Below are 27,231 nucleotides of genomic sequence, written 5' to 3' on the forward strand. Positions count from 1 at the left end.
GCTTTCTTCTTGCCGCTCTTCCATAAAGGCCAACTTTGTGCAGTGCACGACTAATAGTTGTCCTATGGACAGATTCCCCCACCTGAGCTGTAGATCTCTGCAGCTCGTCCAGAGTCACCATGGGCCTCTTGGCTGCATTTCTGATCAGCGCTCTCCTTGTTCGGCCTGTGAGTTTAGGTGGACGGCCTTGTCTTGGTAGGTTTACAGTTGTGCCATACTCCTTCCATTTCTGAATGATCGCTTGAACAGTGATCCGTGGGATGTTCAAGGCTTGGGAAATCTTTTTGTAGCCTAAGCCTGCTTTAAATTTCTCAATAACTTTATCCCTGACCTGTCTGGTGTGTTCTTTGGACTTCATGGTGTTGTTGCTCCCAATATTCTCTTAGACAACCTCAAAGGCCGTCACAGGGCAGCTGTGGAGCTGTTTTGCAAAGAAGAATGGGCAAGGATTTCAGTCTGTAGATGTGCAAAGCTGGTAGAGACATACCCTAAAAGACTGGCAGCTGTAAATGCAGCAAAAGGTGGTTCTACAAAGTATTGACTCAGGGGGCTGAATAATTACGCACACCCCACTTTTCAGTTATTTATTTGTAAAAAATGTTTGGAATCATGTATGATTTTCGTTCCACTTCTCACGTGTACACCACTTTGTTTTGGTCTTTCACGTGGAATTCCAATAAAATTGATTCATGTTTGTGGCTGTAATGTGACAAAATGTGGAAAAGTTCAAGGGGGCCGAATACTTTTGCAAGCCACTGTATAAAGTCTTCCAGGTTAGAGCTGCTCCAGTGTACTCCACAGTAAAAGGCAAGCAACAAGCAGAGAGCACATGCAAACTAAAATGAGAGGTTGAGCAGTAAAACCACAGACTAGGGGTTTACTTCAAACAAAAGAAGGAAGGTAATACAAGACGACCCAGTGTGTCTGTTAATAGGTAACTGGATCAGTACACAGTCTGCCCTTCTTCATGAGCCCAATGCAAACTTGTAAGCAAATAAATGAATGTGCGCATAAAAATACATTTGTACACAATTTTATCAGCCAAAGAGTAAAACGGCCACAATGTAATTTTCCAATTACATGATTTACAACCAATATGTTAGGATGAATTTAGTCCTTCTCTGAAATCTCACCTTAGTTGATTTTTTTTCAGAGAATTGTGTTCAATCTAAATATTTCATTAGGTTCACTTTAGTAGTATTAGGTTGGACCACCTTTTGCATTCAGCACAGTCTTAAATCTTGTGGCATAGATTCAACAAGGTGCTAGAAACAATCCTCATAGAGTTTGGTCCATATTGACATGAAAGCTTCATGCAATTGCTGCATATTTGACATGGGTGCATATCCATGTTGTTCTATTCCAAGGTATTCTAACGGTGCATACCTTGATTTTAATGAATGTTTATTTAAACTTCCAGTTGCCTTCTTATCCTCTGATCTCTGTCCTATTTTTCTCCAACAAAAATAGGACATATAGAGTGATTTAAATCTTTTCATCTTTATGCTTAATTCAGGTGCTTTCTTTGAACTTTGTCATGTCTACATGTCTAAATGTACTGAGATGTGACTGGCTGATGAATGAACAGTTTAACAGGTATATTAAATGAAGTGCATATTTTTTATTTTTTTTGTGTGTGTTAAACTGTAACCGTGGAAGAGTGGAACTGTGAAAAAATGAATACAGTGTAATTCATTCTTGTTTACTCTTATTGAGACTGCATTAGGACAAGGACACAATAAAACCCTTGTTTGCTCACATATACATAGAAATCCATTAGTTTTATGGAATTTTGTGTTTATGTGTCTACACTGCTGCTGCACATATACAGCTCCTTAAATATGTTTTAATGCAACCTGATGTCAGAGAGCTAGCATTCATATATGCATGTGCAAACACTTTCTAACAACCATTGCTCCACATATGCAGTCAGGATATTGAATTTTTCATTGACTCTTTCTGTTAATAACACAGCACATTTCCTGTCTTTTTCAGTTGTAAACCTGCTAGTTCTGTATAATTTAATGACACTTGAAACAAACTGGAAGTGAATAAAAATAGACGATTTACCTAAATGCTCTTACTGTGTATTATTGTAATATCTGTTGGATTTTGTAAAATTACACGAGGAATGCGTCGGACCAATTACACAACAAAACTGTATGTTCTGTGAACTTTCAATCAGTGACAATTTGGTAACAGCCCTGTGAGCAGAGCAGATCATCATGAAGTCTTTGTCTCCATCTGCTGGTCCATCTGCAGGCTTTTTGGTTTTCCCCACTCAGTTTAAAAAACACCCACAAAACAAACAAATTGTATTAAAATATAAGTAAATTAAAGTAATTATAAGAAAAACAATATTAATAATATTAATAAATTGTCCACCTATACATTTTCTGCTCATTCAACAACAATACACAACTATATACTGACAGGTACCAATATTGCTACTGTATCACACAAAGTTTATTAAATAATGCAGAAGGAAACTACCTCAGGATGTTTTAGCTTTATCTCAGATCAGCAGTTAGATGGTTGACACAATTGGGTGTTTCAAAGGACAACAAAACACCCTCTAAAACTGGTTTTGGTTTAGCTAAAGCAGACTAAAGAAAGGTTGGAATAGCCTTCCTAAAGCCCTGACCTCATCTCTACTGAAAATGTGCGTGCTACAGTTAAAGGCCAGGTACAAGTAACCACAAAACAGGAAACCAATTTAAATGAAAACTTCTAATTTTTGCCAAGAACAGTGGTTAAATATCCAGGCAGAATTTTGCCAAAAGTGTCTGGTCAATGTGCAACTTCCCAAGAGACATTTAACCAAATATTAGTGAGGATGTATGTATATATTTGCGCCTACATGTATCTTTCTGACCCTATGTGGATTTGAGAAAATGCTAAATACATTAAACTTCTGCACCCAATGCTTGTTTCTTCTTCTTTTAGTCATTAAGGACTGTGCAGTCATTCATAGAAAAAAAAGGGTAAAAGCCCTAAATGACCATGACATTCATGCCCATGATAAGTATAAACTTCTGACCTAATCTTTGGTTTTATATCTTTGTGGGGACATCAAATTGACATAATGCTTTCCCTAGCTGCTTGCCCTAACCCTAACAATCAAAAATGAATGCCTAAGCCTAACCATAATTGTAACCCTGACACTAAAACCACATTTTGAGTTTCAAAAAATGCCTTCAAATTCGTGGGGACAGGCATTTTGTCCACATAAGGACTCTTCGTTCCCACAGGTATAGTGAAATTCCAACTTTTGGTCCCCACACACGCAAACTTCAGTCCACCAGGCTACCCATATTCTGGGTACTATTACTGACCATAATCTTTGCTGCTGCTTAAAGGTCCCAGTTGGCCTTTATAAAAATGCAACAGTAATCAGACTACTTACTACAAGTCGTGAGTAGACCTAATCAGAAAATACTAAGTTATATGGTAACAGATGAACCAGAACTGCTGAACAGAACAATGCTATAAATGATTATGTCACATGTAAAAAATTAACTCCAACAGTCACTAGGTGGTGCTCATGACTATCTTGCAGGGACGTTTCTTGTTTGAAACATTACTCATATTATCCAATTATTTTTTAAAGACTTTTGTCAAATGAACCATTACATTTATTACATATATTATGTTTTATTTTTTAAACAACTATCAGTATCTTTGGGCCATAAAATGTTAGAGAACAGCTTTAGTGACAGGATCGCTTTGAGACAATAACTTATTTCCCCTAGAATTAATGGCCCTACCTATTAGTCAGCCTATTAGCCAGTTATAAGCAGGGCCATGCAGAGATAGTTGAAGGGGCAGGTGCTCAAAGTTAAGGGGCACTTAGAACCAGGCTGAATAACAACAACCCACATTCATCAAGAATCTAATATGTAATCGCATCATGCTATATCATTGTCATAGGGTGAGGACAATGCAAAGCAAATGTAGCCTATGTTTTACTGATGGGGTACAATGTTGCTGTTGCTCTTTTTAATCCAGTTGATGAGGGATCCACTGCCATTAGCAGCCTCACATAGCTCCTTTTGTCACTGTTTCCTGTTCATGTCCTTAAAATGCATGTCTGGCACACACATGCACATACAGTGACATTGTATACCTTCTCCAGAATACTGTATATACTATGGCCACAAGTTTTTTTTCATGGTGCTGATCCAGAGTCCTTCCCTTATTGCTTATTCCCAGTACTATAATAATAAAGTAATGAGAATGAGTAATCCTCTACCAGAGGTCTACCCAGGAACAACATCGGAGAGCTCCCAGGAGCTCTCCGATGTTGTTCCTGGGATCTGCTGGAGCCACTCGCCTAGTTTGGGAGTCACCACACCTAGTGCTCCGATTACCACTGGGACCACTGTTACCTTCACCCTCCACATTTTCTCGAGCTCTTCTCTGAGCCCTTGTATATATATATGTGTGTGTATATATATATATATACACACACACACACACACATATATATATGTATATCTATCTATCTATATATATAAAATAATAATAATTATTATTATTATTTTATTTATTTATTTTTTTCTGTATTGCTGATAGACTTGTGTTCTGCTCGTCAAATACATTTCATTGCAATAAAGCAGAAACTGAAGTGCAGTCAGGACAATATTTTTGTTTAGCTTCATCAGTTATGAAGCTGCATTTGTAGCTTAATCCACTGCCACCATGTGGCAGCAGGGTGGACCTTGGCAGTATAGACAAACCTGCCTTGTCTGCTAGCTGCAGTGTCATGAAACTCGAGCTTGTGCTTCCGAGGAGGATGTCAGTTAACCAACCTGCTCTTACAATATAAATGAAGCTTTACGGCTTTATAAGGAGCTGTATTGAGTTTCTTTAGACTTCATTGTGTGCAGTTTCATTGTGTTTAACCTTAAATGGTTGTTTGACCTACTTGTGTCAGTGTGAACAAAGGAGGCAAAGCTAGCTTTGCTAGGATAGGCAGGGTAAAGCAAAGCTGCTTTTTTGAGGAAAATCAGATTTAATTGTTCAGATTTACCTAAAAACGTAGGTCTGTTGATCTGTATACATTTTTGGCTACGTGTCAGGCTAAACAACCAATCATTTATTTATATCACTCATTGTATTTAAATTGAATAAAATAAAAATGAAGCAACCTTGAAAGCAATTTCTTGATTCATGCTTAAAAAGAAATTTCCAGTGGAACACTGCTGTGCTGAGTCAAAGTGAAGTAGTGATTGTTTTTCTATCAAAGGGTATTATGCTAATTCAAACATTTTTTTCTGTGTGAATTTTTTTTCTACATGTTTAGTGCTTCAGCTGCAGAAGTGAGGACAAAGTCAAATTTTAGGAGTCACAAACATGCAATAACCTTGCACCTGTTAAGGGACACACATGCATTCATGGACAGCACACTTTGACTTTTTGCCTAGATGAATGTTTATCAATTTCACAATCTTCCTCATTTGAAAAGGCATGCAGCCATGTAATGAAAAGCCCCCTGGAATGATGCCATTTACTATCCCTGATCCGGATAATCCTTTCAGAACAAAAAGAGACCAGCGCTTATAAGCCCATAGTTAAGGGCACTAAACACAAAACAGATTAAATAAACTAGAATCAGTGTTGAGGCTAAAAACAGCACAGTGTTGTTTTACACTAAATTATCATTAGTAACTAGAGCCACATTCCTATTGGTTTAAGTACAGGTAAGTCATGGCAGCTATCACCAGCTTACCCTCCCTTTCATTTACTAAACTGCACAACCTCAACTACCCATCTCGTGTGTTTGTTGCTCCTATGATGATGAAGCGAGGAAGAGACATGAGAGCATCAAAGTACGAACCAAGATAACCTGTCATTTTGAAGCTATATCAGTTCAATATGACATTTGACACCACTTCATTCTAAGTAGTGTCTTTATAGTCCACTTGTCTCAGGTGTAACAATGCTCTTGGTGTGTTTTATAAGGCCACTTTAAATTCACAACATGATACTGCATCTCTTTATCCACAGAAACCTGAGCTGAGGTAACGCACAAATTTCCCCGCTGTGGGATCTATAAAGTCTATAAAGTCTTGCATCAGGAATGAGAAGGACATGCTGTTAAAGAGCTCCCCTTCCCTCACAGTTCGTACGTTTCTTTGTATTGAAGGTAGAAATACTTCTGTGCATCCTCGATAATGCAGATTTATTTTAGGATGAGACGTACATGAAATGCTTACCCTACTGAGATGGATTCCAGATATCAGAGGCAGGAGGATTTAAAAGATGATAAAGCCCATTGTGACATGGCCATTATAAGTTTTTTAAACCCTGTCATAATTTCTTTCCAGTCTATTTATTTATAAATATGGGAGAGGTACAAAAGCCAACTTTAAAATTACTTTTTAGGACCAGCGCTTTTCCTAGCAAAGACTTAGCCATTAGGTGGTGCTTGAAGTTGCTAGAAAGCTTAAAGCTAATTAAACCTGTTGACAGGTTTTATTACCCACTTAATTTTTTTAGTAAGTATAAACTTACTGAGCCATTACAAATGCTTCCTAAGGACAACACACACACACACACACACACACATTTAATTACTTTTATTGGATGGAAGCATTTCCAAGGACAGAACAAAAAAAAAACCAAAACAAAAAACATTGATTTATTAGCAGTAGTGGATCTTTTGCAACATTCTAGTGTCCAAAATGATTGAAACCTCTGAACCCCTGACCGACTCTGCCTTAAAAGTTATTTAGTAATAAGCATTTATTTTCCCCCTTTTTAAGATGAATCACTTTTAAAGAATTCATTGCAGGCGACAGTCAGTGCAGCGACCAGACCAACAAACTCCTGGAAGTCCACCACACCATCCTTATTGTCATCCAGTTCACGCATAATCTTCTCCACCACACAAGCATCATTGGGGCCCTAAAAGGGGAGCAACAAGTTTAGTTTCCCCAAGTACAAATCCTAATGATGGAGCTGGTCATTTTTAATTCGCATAGTCTGGAAATAACTTCTACTTTAGACATAGGCATGTTCTCCTCATTCGCCCAGGTATCAACTTGTTGGCCAACATTATAGAGTTGAATAAACTCAGCTTCAAAGCAAATAAAATACTGTTTCCTCAAAATATAGCTGAAACTGAGAAATCATCAGGTTCTTTTGGAAATTACCATGGTGATTTACCCTTGTTAAAACTTAATACATTAAAATTATACATTATTCATGTCAGCTTTGGAAGGGAAAAAAAAAAAAAAAAAAAGATTAAGCAACAGATACTTACTTCCAGAAACTCTCCAAGTTCATTCTTTAACAAATTCTTCAGCTCCAGTTTAGTGAGCGTGTACTTGTCACCTTCTTTTCCAGAATACTTGTGGAACACATCAATGAGGTCCACCATTGCTCCTTTCAGATTGGCACTCATTTTGCAGTTCTAAAAATCAGAAGAGGGAAGGATAAATTAACCGCAAAAGAGATTATTCCAAACATGGAATATACCATTTAGATTTAGAGCAGGGACGACCAGCCATCATTTGATATGCAGATACAAAGAGTGACTAAAAGTCATTCAGTTTCTATAAAAGCTTAAGACAAACCTTTCATTGAAATTGTTTTAATACACTGGCACTCTGTGATGGATTCCAGCAACACCAAATTAGAAAAGGAATGAGGATGCAAAACTGCGTCTCACACACTTACTGTGTAATCATAGAAAACCTCAGGTTGCATGATTGCGTTTCACTTCCCTCCCTGCATTTTTATTTCTAAATGACAGAAAGATTGGTGCTGATGGTGGTAGGGACAATTTTTGGCAGAGCATGGCTTACGGTTATTTGTACAGTGGACTATAGCCAGAATCAGATTACATTTTGTAGCTTAAAGGGCAAGTACTCAAACCAGTAGCAAGCTGGACTCACTGAGTAGTTTCCCCCCCCACTTTTTACAAGACATTTAAAAAAAAAAAGGGCAAAACACACCCACACGCAATGAGGGACCATTTCTTGGTTAGGTGTGTTGATTCTATATCATATGGCACTGCTGGGGAAGCATGATGTCTCATGAAACAAATAGATTTCAATTGCTGAAGCCTGCTAATATTGGTGCCAAACAGAATACATAGAGGAGAACACAGCATGGTAACCAGACAGTTCTAATGTCTAACCTTATACCTGCCTTTCACTATCAGACACCTGAGAAGCCTATACAGGAGAGCAGTTTCATTTCACACACCCCTCCTCACAAACCAGTAGAAGACAAAAGCCAGACCCCCTCCAGGACAGGTCACACATACAGTAAGATAAGTATAGATTTTGCTCTTGGTTGCATTACATTATATAAATAGCCTTTAACCTCAGATTAATTTTAGAGTATGGTCTTATTTCCATCATCAAAACTATTAGATGATATTTTAGCCTATATGAATAGCAACAGGTTTCTCATGAGCTATAGTGTATGTGAGGGATTGTGTGAATATCTACAGTTTGCAAAATCACTTCTCCAAATGATGTGGCATCAGATTCCCCTAATTATTCTCAATGATTGCTGTTAATCATTTATTCCCAGCGTGATCAGGGAGCTAATTAAAAGTCTTTGAATGTCAAATGAGAAGCTGGTGTTAATTAACTGCGACTCCAACTACAGCACAAGTAGTTCTACAAAAAAAAAAAAAAATCCTTCACACTACCACTGCACATCAAAACAATGGAGGAAAAAGAAAAGAAAAAGATCAGCAACTCACCTGGACAGTGACACTTAACAGGTTCTGTTGAAAGTAGATCGAATTGAGCTCTCACCACAGCTCTCACCTCATTACTTATAGCGACTCTCACCTGTGTGCAAATGAACCTTAATCAGATAGGCACCTCCCTCTGAACAGCATCATCAGCGCTTTCACCATTGAACTGGATTGCCATTAAAGGCAACAACCTCAGCTCTTAGAACTTTGCAGGACAAACACCACTCACTCTTTTTCCTAACCTTATATAGTTATGTTGCAACAGGGATTAGTTACAAATTAAGTAGATACTCAAATGGTTAGTGAGGGTACATATGTTTATATGCAATTTAGGGTATGCTATATTATATATACCAGTTATGTATTAATGTTGCATTAGAAGCACAAATATTACTTAAGTGCAACTTGGAAAATCTATAGAAAAGGTTTTTCAATTTCCATTTTAAAATGCCTACAAATATCCCTGATGGTCTAAAAGCTGAAAATTAGTTAATCTGAAACAACCAATATTAAAATCATCAAAATAAAGAATAAAGCAAATTGGCTGTAGTAGTCCTCCCCTTTTCCTCTCCAGGGTCTTGTGTAAGCTTATAAAGTATGACTAATCCTTTTTTAAATATCATTTGCAAGTCAGATATTGATTGTATTTGAATGACAGCTCGACTTTTGCAGAAATACAAATTAAATGCGGGTCAGGTTGTTAAGAGTTGATTTGCATCAGTATCTCCTGGTAGCCTGTGTAATGCCAATGCTTTTTGCATGCTAGTTAAAAATTTACCAAACCGACTTGCATTTGGTATCTACAGCAACAGTTCCTCTCAGAGGTCCTCTCTGGTCTGAGACAGCAGGTGAGACCAGACTGGCCTTTTATTTTTGGTGTGAGGAATATACTACTTGGAGATTAAACACTCTGTGTTTCGTGTGGGGGAATAAAACCATCCATTATCGATTACTCATAAAAGCTGTTCTAAAAAATGTGCCTATAGTGATCATTCTTTTGCCAAATGAAACTAAATATGTTTTTATTCATTCATTTCAACATGTGCACAGTATGAATTATGAATGACCAGCATTATACAAGACATTAAAATAAGGCACTGCATTATTTTAGAGAATGTACAATATGACTCTTCATGAAAAACAAACATGTCCTTCATTTGTGTTTTAATACAAAAGCACTTGGAGACTGCATAGACTGCATGTTAACATTACTTATACACATATGCAGAGGGAAGTAAAATATATGAGCTTTCTCCCAGTTAAAAAAAAAAGTTAAATTGGTGCACATCACACCTTAGCTGTGTGGTGTCACATTTCTGCCTAAGTTCAAGGGTGTCATCTACTGGCCATTTTCAAACTTTGTTATTGCCCACATACGTAAGTAAGCAAGGCTGCACAATTACCATTAATCAGTTAAGTCATTTTTAAAATAAAAGTTAAATTAATTAAAAAAAAAAAACAGTTTTAAAAAAGTTAAATTTAAAATGGCCCAACATGAATCAAGTCAGAGCACAGCAAAAAGAAATAACGCTGCTTTTTTTTTTTTTATCAAAGTATTACATTACTGAATCCAAATGATTTAAAATAGTAGTAAGGTAGACAGGATGACTCAGTATTTAGAACAAAAACCTTCCATCACAAATAATAAGTAACAAACATACATTCACATTTATCAACTGGCAAAACCGTTTTTGCCATTTTTTCTTAATCATACAACAGCTTTTATTTTATTTAAAGCATGTGTAAAGACAACTAAATCTAACTTCATTCAGGCACTGGACTTGTATCTGCTATCTGTCTATACAACTTATTCTAATTCCCTTAGTTATATTATACCTGGTGACAATGATAACACTGAACACTGAACAAATATTTGATAAACATTAGCTATTATATGAAACAGTGATTCATAGAGGACCCAATGAAAGTATGACATGTGACAAGTGAGCAATCTCTGTGAGTGTGCTTTTGCAATGTATGCCAACAGCAAAGCTAATAATAACTCATGAGGGATGGATTTAGGAATAAACAGAACAACAAGCACACAAGTTCAGACTGACATTTGGCAGTAACTTAAATTGGTGACTACCTGTGTCCAGTATTCACTAAATACGAATAGTATTCAGCTTGAAACACATTGAATATTACACTGAAAACTTCAAAATGATTAGTGCTGATACAAACACAGATTGATGGAGCATTACCATTCCCCAGTTTCTAAGCTTTGATATCACTTGTATTGTTACTATATGGTTTCATTTGACTCGGCCTGATCTGAGTTTGAACATTCATGATCTCATACCTCTGAGGGCCAAGAATGTAACAGTGCACAGTCCTTTCACAGTGTGGCACCTGTCACCATGGTTTCCTGGGACCTTGCTTGTTATCCAGAGTGCAACATGGGAGATCTCATGTGAGCCGGCCTTTCAGCGCCTGTCAGCAGGGCACCTGGCCTGAGACACTGAGGGAAAGTGAAGCAGAGGCCATCAGCTCAGCTGTCAGGGATGACATGACAGACTGCCTTGGGCAGACAGATTGTTGGGGGTTTTTTGGTTTGTTTTTTTCTTTGTTATCACAATGAGATGTTGTATTTTGCTCCCTTGTTGGCATAGCCTACACAAAAAGGTTACTTGAGGGGAGGTCTTTACTGAGAAAATACTGAGAAAGGCATTTGTTTAATAGTTCTTTTTAATTTAATGGCTAAAATGCCACCAGTGGTATTTGATTTAATGGCTCTTCATTTGCTTCTTTTGTTGGTTCTGCTTCTTTTTCCACAGTCACCTTATCTTCTTCTGGCACCCTTTCTTCAATAGGGGGACCAATCACAGATATTCTTCCTGCAGATAGGGTTCTCTTAACACTGTTTGTCCGCTCTTGGGTTGTTGGCTTTCCCAGAACACTCCTCAGCTGTGCCCAGAAAAATGCCTGCTGGTTAACCTGCTGGGGCCACTCCAGGTATGTCTTTGTACTCAGCATCTTCTTGAGCTTGCAATACTTGCTGGGCAAGGAGTTTGGATCAATAGGCTCCTTAACCACTAAGATGACATCACTGAAGGTTTTTCCCATTGCTCTCTGCTGAGCAAAGTACAGCTCATAGTTGCACCACTCACTGTTAACGAAATGCCGTGAGAGAATAAACATTACCTAGGAATAAAGAAAACAACAGAAAGGAAATTATTATAGGGTCTCTACCTTATGCCTTCCTACCAATTTCCAAACAACAATGATGAGATACTAAACAACAGGGTAACTATATTCATCAACCATTTAGCATAATTCATATCACCATTACTAGTGGTGCAACGGATCAAAAATCTCACGGTTCGGATCGGATCACGGTTTTAAGTCACGGATCGGATCAATTTTCGGATCAGCAAAAAAAGAAAAAAGACAAAAATTTAACATTTACGTATTCACTTATTGAAGTATTTTTTGCCTGTTAAAAACATTCAACTCAAGACCCATTCCACGCAATTATTAAAAAAAAATATGGTTCAATATAGGACAGTATAGGGCTTTGTATCTACCACTCAATTCAATTCAATTTTATTTATAAAGCGCCAAATCACAACAACAGTCGCCTCAAGGCGCTTTATATTGTAAGGTAGACCCTACAATAATACATACCGCTCATTATATCGCACTCCGCTGTGATATAATGAGCTGTCACGGTCACGTAGCTTTACGTTGCCCTGGAGGTCCACCCATTTGTAGTAGTTGGGGCAACAGAAGATGCCTGGGACAGTTCAGCCATAACTTAAATCTTTTCCTGCTCATACATGCTTGGAACGATCTTGCCACAAAAGTGGACGCGCAACGGGATATCATAGCGTGGCTCAAGCACGTTCATCATAGTTTAAACCCCTTGTTTTGCACAACGGAATACGGCCTCCCGTCTGCAGCTAAACACCCCAATAGCTTTTGTAATAGCTTTAGCCCGGTCGGACTGGGCAGCAAAGGGCTGCTTAAATACCGAAAACTCCTCTGCTCTTCCACTTGGACCGCTAGCGCTGGCCAATACTACTTACTTTTTTAGACTTTTAAGACTCAATATTCCAACAGTCAACAAGTTGTCAGGCAAGTTTTGAGATGATGTTATCATCATTTAAAATTGCAATATAGGTTAAAAAATGAGAAGTGCCAAGGAGAAGTGGCAACTACTGAACCAGGTGATTATAAGCTATTTTGTTTTGCCTTTGAATGAACAAAATTATGTGAAAATGACACACACTTCCACTGAGTGATGTTGCCATAGATCAACTGACTAAAACTGTAGCTCCTAATAAAAAATATCCAAGATAATTAGGTTTTGCTGTGTGTTGTTTCTCATTTTGCAAGACTTTAATTTACTGTAACTAATGTGCTGGGGTGCTTTTACTACATAATACATTTTAGTACCTTACGACTGCTTTCAATATTCTCAATGATGTTATCAATGATCCACTTTCCAGGCATGAAGTCCCTCTCATGAATGCATAGACGATAGGGGTTCTTGTTGTTCTCCAAACAGGGTAAGAGCTGGTCCCTCACCCAGTCAGCATCTGAGTGGCTGTAGGATATGAAGGCATGGTAGGTAAAAGTCTCTAAATCACCAGCTGCTTTCTCCTTGTGAGCTCTGTATTTGGCCCTGATGATCTGGTACGTTGCTTTAGTGTACCATGGGAGGTCAAAAATATAGCAAATCAGCATAAGTATTAAGATGACTGCTGTGGTGGTTGCAACAGAGATGATGATAACCAGTCTGATGTCACATGCTACATGACCCGGAAAGTATTTGGCTATGACTGTGTTGAGCAAATCCTCTGGGTGGTAACACTTGTAGTTCTCAGGCCAGTTTGTGAGGTTTACCTTTCCTTTTGAAATCGTGTCCTGGATGAAAGCATGAAGCTCACATGTACAATGATAAGGATTGTTCCCTGCCTGAAGTTGAGACAATTGAGGCATATCTTCAAAGGATTTTTTGCTAATGAGGCCAAATGAATTCCCATCCAAAGCTAGCGATTGCAGTGATGCACTTTCCCATTTAGATGGGATGAATTTAATTTTATTCCCACTTAGTAGAAGGGTTTTGAGATTGGTGGTTTTCTCAAAGTAGTTCATGTCCAGCTGGTCCAGATCACAGTAGGACAGATCCAAGTACTGTACTGTGGTTGGCAGACAACTGAGAGCTTCACTTACGAAGTTGTTATGGTGAGCAATAAACTTGGTGATATTTTGTTTCCAGACACAATTTTGGCTATCTTTAGCAGATCCTAATTTGTTGTAGCTGAAATCCAAAACCTTTAGCTGCTGGAATTCTTTTGTGAGGGATGATAAGTCTTTTAAGCTGGTCAACTCATTGTTGCTTGTGTTGAATGTATGAAGATTCGGCATGGTGTTCTTGTAATCACATCGCTGGTTGAATACAAACTCATTTTTTAGTCGATTATTGGACACATCTAGTAATTCCACACCGTTCATCTCAACCCATGAATCACAGGGTGCAGAGTTGAAATACACATGTTGAATAGACAGTTGCTTAACTTTCTTGAACCAGGTGAAACGCCAATCAAATCGTAGCACATCAGGATTGCTGATATACCTACAAGAAACAGAGATATTTAGTTTGCGTATTTTTGCATGACCTTAGTAGTGAGCTTCACATTCATGTAATTTCACTTTGTAACAAGGTATTGCATTATAGCCATAACAAAATACTTGTCAAACCCACTATTTCGTAGCATCATCTTCTTGTGCAGCTCTACCGTATTTAGTGCAGCTGCTGTTTTTGGATCATTAATTTAAAGCCCTGTTATGTTCCTTGATAGTGGTGCACAACCTTGTGACTAAAATTGCTTGTTTAAGTATGACCATAATTTACAAGATGAATATCATGATGTACATTTTATGGTCGAATAGAATAGAATAGAATTCAACTTTATTGTCACATGTCACACGTACAAGGCAACGAAATGCAGTTTGCATCCATCCAGAAAGTGCTTAGCAATAATATAGATATATTACAAAATATATATTAGCAATAAAATAGATATATTGATATATTACAGAAATGGGTCTATTATGGGTATGTTGCAATGTACACGGTATGAAGGTATGTTATGAATATGCTATAACTATAAGTATGTACAGGCTGTAGTGAGTGTACAAGCTATGTACAGGCTATGAACAGGATATAAATATGAAACTATACAGAAATATGAACTATACAAGTTATAAACAGTTGTAAACAGTTGTAGAACTATAGTTATTATTGTACAGAATTATGCAGTAGTGCAGTTTAGATCAGTGAGATATGTAAACTACTGTCAGAGCAATCTTGTAGGACACCAAAATACTCACCAAAGATCCAGTTTATCCAGTGCAAGGTCTGTGATGCTGGAACTTGCACCACTATCAACAAATGTTGGCGAACGGGCAAAGTCAATGTACTGAAGTGTTAATCTTTTGATGCTGGTTGCTTGTAAATTGATTAAAGCCATCCTTATGAGGTTCTCATTGAATTTTCCTCTGTGAAAGATGAGTTGCTTGGCTTTAATGTGTTTTAAACCCTGAAAAATGTCCTCCTGTCCCATGTAGTATGTGAATTCAAAGAGGTTACGAAATTGAATGACTGTGAATGTTTTGTTAGCTATGTCCTGTAGCATATGAACAAGAGCATTTGGGTGTTGGTCTATAGCCATGTCAAAGCCCATCTGACTTGTCTGAATGACTTCTAAACTTCCAGGCTCATAGTAACGGAGGTGGGAGGAACATTTAATAGCAAATCCTTGGAGCTTAAGGTTCTTCAGGGGCTGAAAATCTTTTTGTTTTAGACCCATCACCAAAGGGCCACCCATGGAGAGAACCTGGAGTCTGGAAAGTTTGGAGAAGCAGTCAGCCAAAGTTGCATTTATATAAAGGTTATTAGACATGTAGAGCTCTTTTAGATTAACGAGAGGTGTCAGAGCTCTGGCAGGAATTTCCTGCAGGGAGTTATTGAAGATGTCAAGATACTCCAAGAGTACGTTGTTTCTGAAGGCATCATTGTCAATGTATGAAATGTTATTGTACTGAAGCTTGAGGATACGAAGCTTAGGGAGGTGGAAAAAGTCATCAGCATAAACAGCTTGAAGTTTATTATAGGTGAGGTCTATTTCTTCAAGTGTGGGTGGAAATTGCCTCCATGGGATACTGTCGAGCTGTCTTCCCAGACAATCTGCAGATCGGTCAGAGTTGTAGATCTGACAGGGTCCTTCCTCAGTGTTGGTGGTGGGGAGTGAAGATGGAGTTGGGAGTGTGAGAGCTCCAAGAAGGAGACCACTGAAATGGACCAACTTCCAAATCATTGTTTTAGACCTGGAAATGAACAAGACCAGGCAAGATTATCAAAACATTTTATTGATTTTCATAGACAGTAAATGCCAGATATTCACGTTATATTTTGATTAACGTTTCATTAAACATTAACATTAACGCTTTCAGTAGAAAATGCTCATTCAGATTTTATTCTGTGTTTGAGTGCTCTTTTAGACTCCCTGCTTTCCTTTAATCCCCTTTCCTGTATTTCTTAGACTTCTTCTGTACTTTAAAAAACAAAAAAATCTTTTTGCAATTTTCCTTGTTTTCACTTAACTGAATTGAGCATAAAAAATCCAAGTAAACTGAATCCAAAAAATTTAGATGTGATTGAGTAGTAAGCATAACAGACAGACACACACACACACACACACACACACATTTCATATCTTAATGAGGATATCTAATTGACATAGTGCATTCCCGAGCCACTTACCCTAACCCATCAAAAATGAATGCATAACCCTAACCCTTAGCCTAAACCATGAACCCTAACCATAACGTAATTGTAACCCTGACACTAAGACCAAATTTTTAACCCTCAAAAATGCCTTCAAACTCGTGGGGACGACCATTTTGTCCCTATAAGTGACTGTTGGTCCCCACAAGTACAGTGGCATGCCACTTTTCTGTCCTCAGAAAGATGTCTAAACATGTACACACACATGCAGGTATATAAATCAGAGAAAAATGTGTACTTTTGAAATTGCATCATCAGTGTTGGGCAAAATTGTGACACGTAACAGTACACCACTTCTACAAAACAGTAAACAAAACCAACGTTTAATTCTTGTAAGATGCATGAATGCAGTACTTTTTTCTGATATATTTAATTTCATAATTTCCCGTTGAGCTATAAGTGTGTCTGACAGTGACTGGTTTCTAGCTTCTTTTTCGGGTTAAGTTGACCTAGAAACCACACACATCACTGCATTTATTGAATGCACTCAGGCAGCAAAACTGCATTTAAAAAGACATTAGTTTCATCCATTTGCAATATACATTTCCACTCGTCCCTCAGTAAACATCAACAATGGCAACTTTGTCATTACACAGCACTTACCCTGTGAAGTCTACCTTTCTGCTAAGGGCTGGTAATGCAGACACTTTCAAATTCTCCTCCCCTTTTATAGCAGTAGCTCAAGGTTACACATTGTTTGTGCCCTCTCATGAAAGCTTTATAACGCTCATAAAACAATGTTGTTTTATCTATTCCAGAATTGATGTGAGTTGAATGAACAATTCTGCATGGATATGGCTAGTGTAGAAAAACATTGTTGCCCTGTTTAGTTTAGATAATTGTAGGTCATTATACTGTATTACAGCACTGTCTGTTCATTTGTGACAGTCTGGATAGGAAAAAAATATATATTTATCATCATCCTATCAAACATAATTTTTGTTTAATTCATTGACTCAGCTACATCTAACAGATTGATGGTACATGATAAACTGATGCGTTAATTTCTGAATTATATTTCTGGCAGAAATATAAATAAAAAAATACAGATATATAATTTATCCACAAATATATCCATTGGGGAAATGTAATTTCTCACAACATTCCACTGACAGTTGAGTCAGTTACTCATCATTTCTAATTATTCATGTGAATGAGTGAATTAACATATTGTTCTAGGGGAAAAAGTGTCACATGACAGATGAGTTCTTTGAATCAATATCTGTGTGTGTTACTTTGGCAATCTTCTTCCTTATTTGTCAGTTAAACATTGTATGGGAAGTAACACAACAGTAATACTGTTTAGCTATCTGACTTGGGCCTCAGTGGACAGCTGTTCCTGGAAATTGACAGTAGATTAGATAAACATCAATAACATTTACTTAGTAAGACACATCACATAAAGGTACTGTTGTAAAGTAATGTTTTCCATGTAAAGCAGCTGTGGTACTTTGCATTATCAATATTATACTAATATTATAACAATGCTAATTTTGTCTTAAGTGATTTGAAATGCAATCACATTTCAAGCCATGAGACAATGTTTTCATTTTCCATTTATTTTGGTCATTTTAGTGCCAAGTTCAAGTTTAACCCCAAGTTGACACCAAGTCTTTCAGATCATTTGCCAGATATCACTAAAAATATTGATAGTGTTAACATTTTCATTTCAATTGTGATTTTAATAGTGTTAAATTGTGAAATACAAGCACTTTAAGTGGACATGGTTAATAAATACCCATTCATGGCATGTGAACATGAAAGACCTGCCTGTTGCAGGCAGGTAATTGTTTAACCATCAAGGTCGAAACTTAGATTTTCTTAGATATCTGTATTCATCTAATGATAGTTTAAGGGAATATGCAAGATTCTGTTTTTTGAGTAGACTATTGTCCCATATATGTTTTCCTTGAAGCTTCAGTGGCCTAAAGCATTTATAGAAATTATGACTTCTCTGCATCTGAAGCAGGGACTGGGGAGTAAGTGTAGGTGGACTGATGGGTGAAAAAATATATAAAACAATTATAGATCTTTTTTGGTCAACTAGTGAATGTGATGTCATTTAACTGTGATTTAATCTTAGCTAACTACCAAACTCTTGCCTATTAACGGACCATGCAAGATCTTTCTTTGATCCCATGTGTTGTCTTGTGATAACTCCATCAGAGTTCAGAAGCACCTATCTGCATTCCTCTTGCTTTTTCTCTTTACATTTATCTTTTGGTTTGTAGGCCTGCCTGTGTGATACATAAGTGGTGAATAGTAATGCTAAAATGTGAAAACAATGCTAATCCAGACAATAGCCATACTTTATATTGATTGCCTATATGTAGATATAAAACACAGCAGCAGAAGTCATGAATAGATCTGATGAATCATTTCTATTGCTTATTGTAAGTTGACCTTTCAAGTTGTGGGACTGATGTTTTGTTGGTGGCAGAAATTTCATTTACACATTGCAGCAATTTAAGTCTGATTGTTACCAAATATAATCTGGCTGGTGTGACTGAAATGCATTCAGCATTCATATGTGCCTAGCATTAAGTTAAGAATTGCCCTTCCTCAGATTACTCATCCAGATACAGATCAGTGCACCAGTTGTAAAAGGGGATAAGTTTGCAAAAACATTAGAGTAGTCAGCAACTCCCACAGTGTAGTCTCAGATAGCTTTATCTTGTGGTTGTTAGGCATAAATCTAAACAACAACAGGTCATTTTGCAGTCAATAGGATGGTTCAATCAAATCAAGTTTTTTTTAATTAGAACAACCTGAAGGTCAAGACTTTTTGATCTGTGTGACCTGTTGTACTGTGATCTTTTGACCACCTAACACTATGGAGATCTTGCTATTTCTCAAACAGCGAACAGTAAATGGTTAATAGCAAATGTATCTATAGCATGTTATGAATCATGCGACTAAAACACACATTGCCTTGCATCATTTTCTCCCTCACAAACCTGATAAATTCACTGCTTCTTTTAGGCATTTTATTTTGTTTGTTTTTTTGGTTTCTGTCACTTCCGTAGCTATTCTGCTGTCTCCTCCATAACACTTCTGTTTTGTAAAGTTTTATTTTTTTCTACTGCTGTTGTGTTTTATTCAACTTCCTTTGCTTTTTATTCAACATCTGTTACATTTTGTGTGCCTTTGCAGCATTTTTCTTTTTGTTAGTGTTTCCTCAAGTTCCACTGCGTTTGATCTCTCAGGGCCATCACAGAAAACTAAAACTTTTTACCTCAGGCAAATTCCTCATTAATGTTTCCAACAGAGGTAAGCCAAACTGCCATGGTCCTGCAAACACTGAGAGCTTTTAACTTATGTCTATCAGATTTTATATTAACCAGCAGGTTATGAGCTTCTGTGTTTAACTCCTCTTATGAACCGTTCTTTTGTTCTGTGTGACCTCTTGCTGAATTTTTTGTGGTTCTCATGAATGTACAATTCCCACAAGAGAAATGTTTTCTGTTCTGCGGTGTACAGTCTTATCTGTGAAAGGAATCTGCACAAACATGTTGGCAAAGCTGCAGACTTCTCTGTTCAAATTTTTTGTATTATTTTCGTTTGTTTAACAAAGTCATGTGGTTTGTCAAAACAGAGTTGTACGTAGTGCAGTCAAAACACCTACACATAATCTCTTTTGTGTACACAGTATACTGTACAAAATCTTTTCCGAGTTAATTATTCTCCCCAGGCTGGCTCACTGCCAGATTCATATAAGACAAGCTGGAATCTCCCCAAGCATGTGAGAAAAAAAATCACCGTTTGTGTCACGTTTAAATTTTATAAACTGGCAACACCTTGTAACTATGACACTGTTTATATTCTAACTATGACCAAGTGGAAGTGCTCAAATTATCATGGACAACCAAATAAGAAATAAGATGAGTGAATGCTTTTTTCTTTTTTTTCTTTGCTTTTGCTCCATAATTGCTGATAAAGGACACTACGTAGCTGCACTGGCTCATCCGGTATCTAAAACAGGTAACAACAGATAAGAGCATAACAAGGACAAGGTTTCCATTTGTTGTTACAAGAAATGAATGGTCTACTTTTTAAAAGATCTTTTGGCAATACTTTAAAGACCTGGATCCAATTTTGTACACTAATTGAAAGGAGAAATGAGGTTAGTGTAAAACTCCTGGAAGAATAAAATCAACAGAAAATGACACAAAGATGTGCTCACAACACACCAAACAACTCTAGTTAGGACTTGATTGATGATGTAGAGGCCCTCACATCAGATGGTTGCTTCAGTGGGGTAAATAAATTTCTGATTATTAAGGCCAAGAAGTAGATCAGATATATATATATATATATATATATATATATATATATATATATATATATATGTAATATATATCTATATATGGTATAAGTCTTATACACCTCAGTGTAAAAGACAGTCTGTTTGTAAAGTAGTTTACACCTGTTATAGTGGCAGAAAACTCTCTGGTACTCTCTCGTACATGAAGTCTATAAGTACCAGAAAGCACCAAAGACAAACTCAGAGAGCATCAGAGGCAAACCAGAGACAGTCTTCATTTGACTCATTTAAGAAGTAATAGCAGAGCTATCTTCTGACCAAAATCTTTACCAAATAAGGCTCAGAGGAAAACTAAAAAGAGCATTTCTTTTTTGTAAACAGGACAAATAAATCGAACAGCATGACACCTGCTCTAAGAGTAATATTTATTGCACTATTGTTGTATTAGACTGCGTTAGTATTAATTAGGTCAGCTGACTAAAGTTTATTTGTATCTTTATAGTCCAAATTTGACCGACAATAATGCAATGGTATAATGGATGGAAAAAAGTGAAAATGTTATAAAAATGTTCCTTTTGGCCTAAAATTCACGAAATGTGCTGTTGTGTTTACTTTTTTTGTGTCTTGCATTCACTTTCAAACAAGACAACATACAGATGGTTACTGAATTGTGGGAATTCTTATATGAAGTTAAATTGCATAATGGTTTTGGATCAAATCCACATCTATCCATCCATTCTCTTTTGCTTATCCAATTCAGGGTCACAGGGGGGCTGGAGCATATCCCAGCTGTCCTAGGGCAAGATGCAGGGCATGCTAGCAACAGTGCTAACCACTGCATCACTGTGCTGCCACATGCTTTGCTGCATGTTTTTTTTTTTAGTTTACTGTGTGGGTTGTTAGGGTTTAAATGCAAGACAAAGGCACACTTGGTAAGAACAGGCTAGCTTATTTTTTAAGTCTCAACATTAATTAAAAAAAAAACAACCCAAATACATCAGACCATAACAGTAAGTTATAGCTTGCTAATAAGAAGGTGATGAATTAATATATTACATCATTAATTAATTTCATTTCTGTAAATATTCAACCTAAATGGATGATAAAGTTAATATCAACAAGTCATAGTCTTCTCCTGGTAATATATGATTTCTACAATACAATGTAAGTTTTTGACAATAGGCTTCACAGTGTGAGAAGGTAGCTATGCACTAAATTAGTAACCAGGTTGTGAAAGACACAGCAAACACTTCTATCATTCATTAAGCCGCGATATCTCTCTGATATGCCGTGGAAAGCGTCATCCAGTAAGTGTAAAGATCTATTACAGCATCTGATATTTACCCAGCAGTCAATAGTTGGTGGCAAACAGTTCTTTCATTGACATGTGTTGGCAGTGCTGGGCCCACTGCCCTGATATGACAAATGTATCTAGCAGCAGACTTTTTTCACTGATGAGTGTTCTTTACTCTGGTTTAATGAGGCTGTTTACATGCTATGCACAAACACAGCTGCACTTGGTTGATGATTCTGTTTAAGTTATCATGTTCATCCTCTGCAGGGACAGATGCTGCACATATTTATGTGCACAGGTTGTTTTTCTATCATATATCACAAGTTCTTTACTAGCACTGTTGCTGTATAGACAAAGAGCAGTAAGATAAATACAGTAAATGAAATTAAGTTGCTGTTATCTAAACTATCCTCAAAAGCACTTGCTTATCATCTTCTCGCTTTGACTCTATTAGTTACTTTTTTAAAGAAACCGCTTGCTGTGAAAGTTGTTTCCAAGAAACACGACTTTCCTGTAAGAATTTCCAATAAAAGCTTTCTACCTTAAGGGAGGCAGATAGGAAAACTTGAACAAATACCAGCAAAAACATCTTACTAACTAGACACTTCTAGAGGGAGAAATGCCAAAGAAGGGTGAACTGAAGAACTAAATCACAAATTATACAAACAGTGAAAAACATCCAATCCATTAACAGATGACTGGGAATAAACATGGCAGGAATGCCTCTTTCAGAAGGGAAATGTCAAGTTAAATCACAAAGCCTTTGTATATTCCCATCAGCATCCCTCAAACTAGGAAAAGAAAAGTAATAACAACAATTATTCAAACTTAATGCAGCTTTGTTACAACAGACATTTAGATTTAGAAGAACAGAAAAAGCATTCTAGTAAATGCTAAATATTTGATAGTCAAAATTTGATAGAAGTAACACCTGTGCTTGATGAGACAAATTCTTTCTATTACCACACAACAAGTAAAGAAAAAAAGAGTGTGATGCTATATTGGGGCGTTAGAGCAAAACAGAACAAAAGTATTCTGGAGAGTCTTGAATAATTACTAAATCATTACAGTCTGCTCTGTTCAAATCAATACTCTGGTCAGGAAAGCATTAAAGAAAACATTACGAACTTTAAATTCTGCTTCCATGTTTCACTGCTAGTGCTCTCCAGTTGCACATGCTCGCTCAATGTTGTGGTAAATTACTACATTCAACTGGAACATAATAATTGCAGATGTTATTAGTCACACCCAACAAATCAAAGCATCCACCACGTAAAAGCTCTATTATACAGGATAGTGTGGGGAGATTTGTGTGTTGTTTAAGTGCTTTGGTTTCAGGCATTTAAGGAGGAGTTTACAAACAAAGAGCAAGAGGGATTTAAAATGAATTAAAGTTAAGGTATTCTGTTTTATTGCAAAACCCAAAAGGACAAACTGCTCAGCAGAGAGAAATGTGTGCAGTCTCAGTGGCATTTGACTCCACCTATAAGCCCTTGTTTTGTGTCCTATTAATGCTGCCAGAGAATGAGTAATCAATGAATGGTCATATTCAGTGACTGACTAAAACACGACACTGAATATGACATGAAAAATATGAAAAAAAATATCAAAGTAATGTCATACTAACTAGCAAAGGACTCAGGAAAATCTTATTGTTTACTAAAGAAGCTTCCTTTTAACTGAAGTAGCCCTAGAGTGATCCAGCACTCTGGGGATTCAGGGGTTCACTTTAGTTCATTGAGCAGCCTCCATTGTTGCTTTCTAAAGCCATAAATGTGTGTATATGTATGTGTGTGACCACAACACACAAGCAGAGAAGGCTGCTTTGTAGTAAATGTTCCCTGTTGAGAAACATGATAATTGTGTTCTTGTCAAACATCTTGATCATATCTTTATATATAAAATATGCAATAACATTTTAGATATTGCCATGAAAATTGACATTAATTATAAAGATAAAATAGTAGCTATGTGATAATTTTACTTTCCCCCATAGAGATAAAATCTGATTACAATGAAAAACTAATTAGATACAGTGGGAAAAGGGAGGCAGCTGCAGTAGGGCAGAGCTGCAACACTCACATGTACTGCATTCATCGTCTCTAAGCTGCTGCAGTGTCAGTGGGCACAGGTCCACTACTGCATCAACTATTATATCTGCTCAGGATAAGCTTCCCTGGACATCTTCTCAGTTAAAAGATAAGAAGATTAACTGGGTTGGCTTCTGAGCATTCAGCATTACAGTTAAATAATAACTGAAGGTTCAACATAAGTTGAAGCATTAAAGAACTAAAATAAATCACACTGGGAAAAGTAAAACTGTTTGAAAAACATTTAAGAGGGCAGAGCAGCAGGAGACATCCAGTGAGTTCAGTATACAAACAAATCCCTGAATAATCACCACATCCTGGACACTACTTCTACTTTCCCTAAATATACCTTAAAACCTGTAATCGTCTCAAAATGACTAAGCTGCTCAGATTTTTAGAGAAGACTTTACATACACCATCAGGCAGGCAACATAGACACCAGCAGCTGTTCAAATCTCCCCAATGTTAGCTTATTTACCACTGGGGCTTCACAGGTGCCAGCAATTAAGGAGGCTGATTGCCTTAGGAGTGTCTCTAAGCATACAGTAAACCTGAAATCTTTATCTTTTTATAATTATCAACACAACTCATTAAAAGATGAAAACCAGATATAAGCATAGATACTCCAAGCCATCTTGCCTGTAGCCTGTGTAGTGAAAGCTGAAATAGTGAATGCCTCCAGGACAACATACTCCAGATGTCTCAAAAACTTAATTTTCATTGTGATGAACAATTCTTCCACCCAAGAAAGTCATACTTTAATGCTATTTTGTGATTTAAATATCCTATTTGTTACAAAACAAGATGCTCTGTGTTATATCACTTCCTTCCTAACACAAGAGCTTATACACCTTTCATAGCACTGAAATACATTTTTCATTCCTTTATAACACAGCTGAGGTATTGGAAAGAGGGATTTTCAGTGTTTTTCTATGCTCAGTGAATAACTGGATAAATACATCTCTTTAGGATCTTTAGCCATGCTACCAGCTGTGTGAGGCTGTACATAAAAAATACAGTAGTGCTTTGGTATACTTTTGGTATCCTTGAAGTGAGAGTGTGCGAAAGGGAAAAAAATATTTAAAACAATACTAATCTAAAACTGGCAAGTGTAACTTGCATGGTTGCAAAAATGTGCCATTCAAGGATGCAAATGTTGTAGGTTTGTTCCTTGAACCAGTAATATACATTTAAGTAGAGGACGTGAAAAATGCACACCTTCCTGCTTTCCTATACTAAGGAAACCTTAAGTAATGCAACCTTTAAAGAGGAAAGAAAACTCAGAATTTCCAACTCCAGCATGTCGGTCCGGGTGAACAACCTGTCACATGACTTAAACAGGCTCTTCCACACTTATCTTATTTATAACGTGGTTTACAAACCTGAACATTACAGCAAACATATGGATTTTCCTGTTTGAATGCAGCTAGCCATCAAACATTAGAGCCAATTACTGCTAAAGAGACAGACAGTGAAAGTGGACAGTATGTCCTTTCTTGACATAAAACTCATTGTTGCAGCCAAGGGCAGCCCAAAAGTGATCCCTTTAGACTGATTTTTGGTTTTAGTGTCCTTATTTTCCTCAGAGTTATCCATTCTGTCACTAGTTAGCAAACATAAACATATTGACAGAAGATGGCACTAAACATGTTTAAATACTTATTTCTTAATTCCAAATTCACAGACAGTGTTACATCTATGTCAGTTTTTGAGAGGTGTGGTGTAGTGTTTCATTTCCTCTTTAACCCCCATTTATCCAGGGAAGCTACTGCATGACCACTGGAAGAGATTGTTTTTGTTAGTTAGTTAGTTTTGTTTGCTTGTTTGATTATTTTTGCAGTGGACAGCTAGAGCTGTGTCTGGGCTCAAATATTTAAGCCAAGATAGAGTCGATATGTCAAACGACCTACAAAATGTTACTACTGGGCATTGAAACCTGCCACTTTTTCCACTTCCTGTCTAACTAGTGGACTGTTAAATGACAAGTATGGGAAGCTAACAACTGACATAGTTATTTTGGCTGTATTGAATTAGAATTACTATCAAGTAGAGGAAGTCCATCAAGTTGACATTTTCCACCCCTTAGATCAACTAGTGAATTTTATGTGACTCCATAATAAACTACATCTCTTTAGGATCTTGAGCCATGCTACCATTCTAATATATTCTAATTCTAATATAACAATTAGAATTGTTATTCAACATTTAGAATGTGCTGAAAGATTGGAACTACGAGTGATCCAGGTAGATTGTTTTAAATGTTAAGAGACAAAACAAGCTTGAAATAGACATGAAAACAATATGTTTAAACTCACCTCATGCTGGACAGGATCAGGTCTTCCTTAGCTGGACTTTTCATAACACATTCTAACCTGTTCTGTTGTCAGCGCTTAGTGAGAAATGACTCACCACTGGATCAGTAAGCTTATGGGCACTCTGTTAGCTCTGCTAGTCTGTATGTGTTTTTGGCCCTCCCTCTCTGTCAGATTCTTTTTCTCTCTCACTCACTCTTCGGTCTTTGTGTTTGTGCGTGTGTGTGTGTGTCGCTCAGGAATGTGGAAAGTAGTTTTTTTTTTGCCTCAGAGGCTCCACATATTTTTAATCATGTTTGCAATGCTGTAACACAAACATTAGAGCCAGAACTGTTGGGAAATATCAGTTTCATCATAGCCATTACTCTGGTCATGCACATACATTTGATTTTATTTTGTTAAAACCTTGAGATATTGTTGTTGTTGTTGTTTTTTTTTAAAATCTAACCAAATAAAACTCACACTTAAAAATAAAGGTTGAGTATTTGCTAAGACTATTTTGATAGCGAAAACAAAAAAGTTAAAAATAACAACTGCTGAAAAAAGAAGAAGCAGTTCAGTTTCATATTTGATTATCTTACTGAGAAAACTTGGCAAAATAATGAAAATGTCCACGCTGTTCCAAGTTTCAGTGAACACCTCTGCCAAAAACTGCCTGTGTAATTAGACAGGCCCATGAAGATAATCTGTTGGGTGGAGGAATGTCAGTTCATCTCTGCCCTCGGCCATTTTCACAGTTTGGTTGTCTTATTCATTT

General features: G+C 37.0%; 1 protein-coding gene across 1 annotated transcript; it reads right to left on the minus strand.

Annotated features, from left to right (window-relative positions):
* Positions 1–6,566: 6,566 nt before the first annotated feature.
* tlr18 (toll-like receptor 18) lies at positions 6,567–26,599 on the minus strand. Its single transcript, XM_063484916.1, has 6 exons — positions 26,478–26,599; positions 15,059–16,054; positions 13,118–14,300; positions 11,432–11,863; positions 7,268–7,417; positions 6,567–6,909 (listed from the first exon to the last, which is right to left on the minus strand). Exons 1-6 carry the CDS (start codon positions 26,519–26,521, stop codon positions 6,763–6,765), a joined length of 2,952 nt encoding a protein of 983 aa, XP_063340986.1. The 5' UTR covers positions 26,522–26,599; the 3' UTR covers positions 6,567–6,762.
* Between the last annotated feature and the right edge of the window lie 632 nt (positions 26,600–27,231).

The sequence above is a fragment of the Pelmatolapia mariae genome, linkage group LG10_11 (assembly GCF_036321145.2).
Source record: "Pelmatolapia mariae isolate MD_Pm_ZW linkage group LG10_11, Pm_UMD_F_2, whole genome shotgun sequence".
Lineage (NCBI taxonomy): Eukaryota > Metazoa > Chordata > Actinopteri > Cichliformes > Cichlidae > Pelmatolapia > Pelmatolapia mariae.